Source organism: Beta vulgaris, chromosome 8 (assembly GCF_026745355.1).
Source record: "Beta vulgaris subsp. vulgaris cultivar EL10 chromosome 8, EL10.2, whole genome shotgun sequence".
NCBI lineage: Eukaryota > Viridiplantae > Streptophyta > Magnoliopsida > Caryophyllales > Amaranthaceae > Beta > Beta vulgaris.
The window spans coordinates 325,634-331,894 of NC_079209.1; the positions used below are offsets into that span (position 1 = coordinate 325,634).

The 6,261-nt window shown below is 36.8% G+C and overlaps 1 protein-coding gene across 1 annotated transcript; it reads left to right on the forward strand.

Annotated features, from left to right (window-relative positions):
• The first annotated feature begins 506 nt into the window (after nucleotides 1-506).
• On the forward strand, nucleotides 507-6,014 carry LOC104909117 (calmodulin-binding protein 60 B). The gene is made up of 9 exons (XM_010698318.4): nucleotides 507-646; nucleotides 820-976; nucleotides 2,047-2,122; nucleotides 2,435-2,499; nucleotides 3,115-3,608; nucleotides 3,745-3,905; nucleotides 3,983-4,186; nucleotides 4,536-4,770; nucleotides 4,915-6,014. The coding sequence occupies exons 2-9, from the start codon at nucleotides 855-857 to the stop codon at nucleotides 5,475-5,477; spliced, it is 1,920 nt and encodes a 639-aa protein (XP_010696620.1). The 5' UTR covers nucleotides 507-646; nucleotides 820-854; the 3' UTR covers nucleotides 5,478-6,014.
• Nucleotides 6,015-6,261: the final 247 nt, after the last annotated feature.

Sequence of the window (6,261 nt, forward strand, 5' to 3'; positions counted from 1 at the left end):
CACTACTAATAACTAAATACTATGTTCCTATTGAATTTTGCACAATATCTATCGTAATACTATTCAATGATTTCGAGTTAGGTCGAGTTTGACCCAATTTTTCTAAAAATATATATTTTCTTATCAAGTTCTTTTTACACACAATAAATATTCTTTTTACCGCCAATAATAAACGACTCTCGTTATTTTATATAAAAAAGATAGAGTCCCATTTGCCCTCTACAACTATTGTTATCTTTTCAAACTTCACATCATGATCTTACTTGTCTTTACAAAATGTTATCATGTAATCCAATCTTGTTATTTTCCATAAGGTTAGTTTAGGCAATCTACAAGGATATAATAATGAATTAATGAGAGTGACTTCTCAAAGTGTCAAGGACCCCCACCTATTGGCTATTATTACAGTATCAACAATACAATACTACTACAAATTACACAAAAAAACACATCTCAAAATTCAACAAAACAAATAAATCATTTTAAGCGCGTTTTTCACTTCATCTCTTTCCCCCTTTTTCTTTTCATTTCTCTGATTGATGAAGCCGTCAGTATTGAAGGAAAATTCCCAGACCTTTCGTTGAATGTTCTAACAACAAAAAAAAAAAAAAAAGTATCCAAACACACCCTTAAAATTTTCTTAAAGGTTCTACCTTTTCCCGCTCTCTTTTCTCTTTCTTTAGTAATAAATTATTTATGGGATGTTATTTTTAGGATTAGATAAGGATATAGTATGATTTATTGATTCTGGGTTTTTCTGTTTTTAAGTTAGTTGTTGAAAGATTTAATCTTTATTTTCTTTTGTTGGGTTTTTTTTAGATCCATTTTGATTTTTTAAGGAAGTGACAAAAAAAATGCAGACAAGGTACATGGAAAGATCTAATAGTATGGGGGGAAGAGAGAAGAGATCTTTGGATTCTAACTCTAATGTTGATGAAGATGCTCAACCTGACCGCAAAAGACCAGCTTTAGCTAGGTTGTTACTCTTTCTCTCTCTTTTAGTATCTAATTTGATGCTTCATTTTAATGATTAAAATTTAGGTTTTTTATGCTTGAATTTTTGTGGGTGTTGGATGAATTTTTCTGGGTGCTGGTTAATTTTGTAAGTTTCATTTGAGATTAATCAATATTGAGCTGTTGCATTTTGTTGGGTATTCAGTTGTATGATGCTGTGTGGGATTTTTTTTTTTTTTTTTGGGGGGGGGGGGGGGTTGAATTTTGTAAAGTTTCTATTTTTGTTAGTTATGTAAATCAGGGTATCTAATATTTCTGTAAAAGATTGAAAATTTGTCACTTTTTATTCCTCTAATTTTTTTTTTTGGGTTGGGGGAGGGGGGACCGAGTGAAGTTTGTTGTTGTTGTAGGCTTGTAGGTGGTACTGTATAGATATCATTTGCTATTTTTACTCAAATCTATATTTAACAAGATTTTGGGGGAAGATGAAGATATGGAAGTAGCCTATAAGTCTGAAATGTTCATTATCTTTGAGGTTTTTCAGCTCACTTTTTTTTTGGAGAATGAAAACAATTATTTGGACAAAGTATGATTGATTTTAAGTACTCTATTGTACAATTTTTAATATAAACATTTGAAATCTTAAGACTGAAAATTGAACTGGGAGTGACACTGGTGAGGAAGTTATTGATATAGCTCAAGTACTCTAATTTCATAAGTTTGTGTTACTTGGAGTGGTTGATTGTGATTTTTGAGCTCACCTTCTTTTTCTTTTTTTGAAAAAGAAAAAACGAAATCTCCGAGATGAGAATGCTTTTCACAATTAACCTTGACTGATACAAAAATGATTATTACAAAAATGATTACAATTAAGTGTTCTAATTCCATAAGTTTTGTTCTACTTTGTACAAAAATGAGTTTTTCTTACAATTAACCTTAACTGGTACAAAAAGATTGTGTCTTTTGGTAGTATATGTATGATTTTAACTAGGGACTTGACATTTCCTTGGGGTTGTTAATGCTATGGCTTTCCTTCACATGTGTGTGATTTTTTTGAGCTTGCAGCACTAAGTAATTTGCACTCTATTGCAGTGTGATCGTTGAAGCCCTTAAGGTCGATAGTCTGCAGAGACTTTGCTCATCCTTGGAACCCATTCTTCGAAGAGTTGTAAGATTATCAAACTTATGTATGATTCTTTTCTCCCTGATAGGGGACAGTTTTGGATGATTAGTTTTGAGATCAAGATGCACTTCACCAGACTGCTTTATATAACTATCTTTAATTTGACATTCTTTCTCTCTCTTTTATTTGTGGGGGTTGTTTGGGAGTAGTGCATACTCTTAAAATGGTTAGGGTCTTGTAATTAACATTTGAATTCAGAGGTCTATAATTGTCCATGTACATGTATACATTAGTATCTATATTATGACTTGTTGCTTTGTACTTCTCTTATGGTTGGTCTTCATGAACAATGAGCAGGTTAGTGAGGAAGTAGAACGTGCTTTGGCAAAGTTGGGGCCTGCAAGACTTGTTGGAAACGGAAGGTGAAATTCATTACTTGTTCGAATTTTGACATTATTTGCTCGTTTTTGCTACATTTCTGCATCTTAGCTACTGTACCTTGAATTTAGCGAGAGTTATAAGTTGGAAATCTCAACTTTTAAATTGTAAGAGTATATAGGGCATTTTATGGCTCTCTTTCAAACAGAAAAACATTTAGGCATATCAATTTTCGCCACTTGTCAAGACTTGCAATGTACTAATAAATTTGCTATCTGATTGACCAATTGCTGCCAATTTTTTCATTAATTTTCTTCCACATTCAAATGCTCACTATCTAGTCTAAGCTGTAGCTTTATAGTTACTTCCTCTGTAATTTTTTAGATGCTATGCTTGCATAGTAATTAGTATTCACAAACTCACCTTGTTCAATTTGTTATTCTTTATGTATAAGAAATAACATAGTTAAGTGGGATCTTATTTGATTAGTCTTAATTCATAGTTTCATAATCAAATTTTATAATTTTTTGGCCATGCATAGTTAAAGATATTGTTTATCAAAGTTGCATTGGATGGCGTTAAACAGGAAGTGTAGCAACTAAAAAAACACAGGAAGATTTGAAAAAACAGTATGAAGGTTGACCGTGTTCAAAATGCAGGTCTTCTCCCAAGCGAATCGAAGCACCTGATGGGAGAAATTTGCAGCTTCAGTTCAGAAGTAGGCTTTCTTTACCTCTTTTTACCGGAGGCAAAGTAGAAGGCGAGCAAGGATCTGCAATTCACATCGTTTTAATTGATGCGAATACTGGGCAACTTGTCGCAACGGGTCCAGAATCATCTGCGAAACTGGATATTGTTGTGCTTGAAGGTGATTTCAATGATGAAGATGATGCCGATTGGACCCAAGAAGATTTTGAGAGTCATGTGGTGAAAGAGCGCGAAGGAAAGAGACCCCTTTTAACTGGAGATGTGCAAGTGACACTGAAAGAAGGTGTGGGAACTCTTGGAGAACTGACATTTACTGATAATTCAAGCTGGATAAGAAGCAGACAGTTCAGGCTAGGACTGAGGATTGTTGCAGGGCATTGTGATACTGTTCGTATCCGTGAAGCAAAGACTGAAGCTTTCACTGTCAAGGATCATAGAGGGGAATGTGAGTCTAAATTCTTAAACTGGTGTTTTCTTTACATGTGTAACTGTAATTCCTTTTTTCCCAGAATTGTACACGTTTTCTCCTTGGACCTCGCATTTAAATCTAGTTTCGGCATTGCCGTGTTTGTCTTTTGTAGTGTACAAAAAACACTATCCTCCTGCATTAAACGATGAAGTCTGGAGATTAGAGAAGATTGGGAAAGATGGGGCTTTCCATAAGAGACTAAATAAATGTGGCATAACTACAGTTGAAGATTTCTTGCGGTTCGTAGTCAGAGATCCACAGAGGTTGCGAAATGTAAGAAAGTTACACATTTGCTGTTTGATGGTCTTCTGATCTTAGGGATTTGTTTTAACCTATCTGAATCCTTTTAGATACTCGGAAGTGGCATGTCGAATAAGATGTGGGATGCACTTGTCGAGCATGCAAAGACGTGTGTACTTAGTGGAAGGGTTTTTATCTACTATCCCGATGGTCCTCAAGGGGTTGGCGTAATTTTCAACAGCATCTATGAGTTTAACGGACTATTTGCTGGTGGCCAATACTACTCAACTGATTCTCTTTCCGACACTCAGAAGGTCAGTGCTTGAAATCTTGATGTCCTATCTCTTTCTATAGCTTTCCTACATCTCAATGTTACTTGCACAGTTGCGCTTGTTGGTAGTTTTGCTTTTTGTTAAAATAAGGGTTTACAACTAGTACTGTTTTTTTTTTTTGTTACTGTTCTTCGGTTCTTCCATATGCCTAAATACTTGCACTAATCGGACATATAATTGACCATTATCAGACCTCAATGTGCGACCTGTGTAGCTTAAGAAACCCTGTAATGATCTAAAAGAAGAAGCATAACTTTGGAAAAAACTTTATCCTATAAGCAATGTCAGTTGCATGTCAAATATGGTGGCTGAAGATCTAGTATGTTGGCAGGTCTATGCAGACACGTTGATAAAGAAAGCGTATGAGAACTGGACCCATGTTGTGGAGTATGATGGCAAGTCTCTCTTGAGCTTGAAACAGAACAAGATCGAAGATTCCTCCAGGACTGAGTCACCAGTTTCCCAACCAAACCCCAATTTCTACACCCATGAACTCTCTTTACCCAGCTTACCTGTTGCTCCTCCCATGGAACAGCCTTCTGTGGATCCAGGTCTGAAGATTGGAGGTATAAATCCCGGAATTCATGAACTGTATTTCCCACTTACAAAACTCTATTTTGGGCGGATTTTTCACAAAGCAAATGCAAGTGAAGTACTATGTGAACAGAATATATCGTTAAGACTCACAAACTAATTTCTGTATGTTTCAGGTTTACATGATGCAATGGGTACAAGATACTCTGCACAGTCACAAACAATGAACTTTAACGGGTCTGCTCAATATGCCACATCACTTTTGCCTCAGAATCAGTTCATTGGTACTTCGGGTCTAAGCCAGCCTTCCAGAAACAATGATGCATTGTCTCTTGGACCTGCACAACCATCCTTGTCCGGGTTGCAGCCTGTTGGAACCTCCAACTTTGTAGATTACAGGGGAAATGAGAACTTGCTATCAGAGGAAGATATCCGCATGAGAAGTCATCAGATGCTTGAACATGAAGACATGCAACATCTGCTTCGCATATTTGGGATGGGTAATGGTGGTCATCAAGCTCAAAATCCCGTCAGTGTGTCTGAGGACCCGTACCCATATTCAGCAGGTTATGCCCCATCACCAGCAATCAATTTCAATTTCGATGAGGATAGAAGCCGCTCTTCTGGGAAAGCTGTTGTGGGATGGCTCAAGCTTAAAGCGGCCCTTAGGTGGGGCATCTTTATCAGGAAGAAAGCTGCTGAGAGACGGGCTCAGCTTGTTGAGTTGGATGATACATAAATATGAACCCCAATCAAGATGGCCCTGGTTTATTTACAATTAGCTGGTCATTAGGCCCCAACTAGCTAATGTTCTACAGTTGCGTAGTGCAGTATAAGGTTATAAACTTGGACGAATATTATAGTGGGGATGATGCCTGCTTTCTTGACTTGCTTGGTAATGGATCTTGCTTGGTAATGGATCCCTAAGGATAAAAAGGACTTGAAGCTGAGTCGAGATGCTATAGCAGAAAAGTGACTAATTTCAGGGATACCTTCTGCGAGCATGAGAGGGTTCTTTTGTTTTACCATCTCTGCCTGTACCTCCACATCAAGGTCTTTACCTCCGCAATCTGCATCAAGGTCTTTAATATAAGAGGCCTGTTTTTATGTTCATTTTTTTTGTCACTGTGTACTTGTTGTATCATGACTGGTTAGATGAGGTCTAACTTAACAAAATCTTGTGTATTTATTATTTTGACGCAATAATTGTTAGTGGTAGTTATCTTGATTACCAGATGGAATAATATGCTTGAATGAAATCTTCATTGTTTTCATCTGTCTGATGACTTGCATGGTGACTCTAGTGTTTCCTGTTTTTGTGACTTGGATGGCTGCCTTCAAGTGCAATGGCTGCATCACTCATGCACCACACTTACAACGCTGCTAAGACGCGTAAAGTTTTGTAAACGTCTGCTATAAAGGTGCCAAAAACTCAGCTTTGATCTTGTTGTGAGTGATGTTCGAGGACTCCAAACCTTGTGTCAAAGTGGAGAGAAGCCTTCGTGACTCCTGTTGTGGTTCAG

What these genes read in the sequence shown, in the direction of transcription:
- LOC104909117 (XM_010698318.4), top strand. Translation starts at nt 855, where the DNA reads ATGCAGACAAGGTACATGGAAAGATCTAATAGTATGGGGGGAAGAGAG. An exon ending in AACCCATTCTTCGAAGAGTT is followed by an intron (nt 2,123 to 2,434) that starts GTAAGATTATCA and finishes AACAATGAGCAG; the next exon opens with GTTAGTGAGGAAGTAGAACG. An exon ending in CTCTTTCCGACACTCAGAAG is followed by an intron (nt 4,187 to 4,535) that starts GTCAGTGCTTGA and finishes GTATGTTGGCAG; the next exon opens with GTCTATGCAGACACGTTGAT.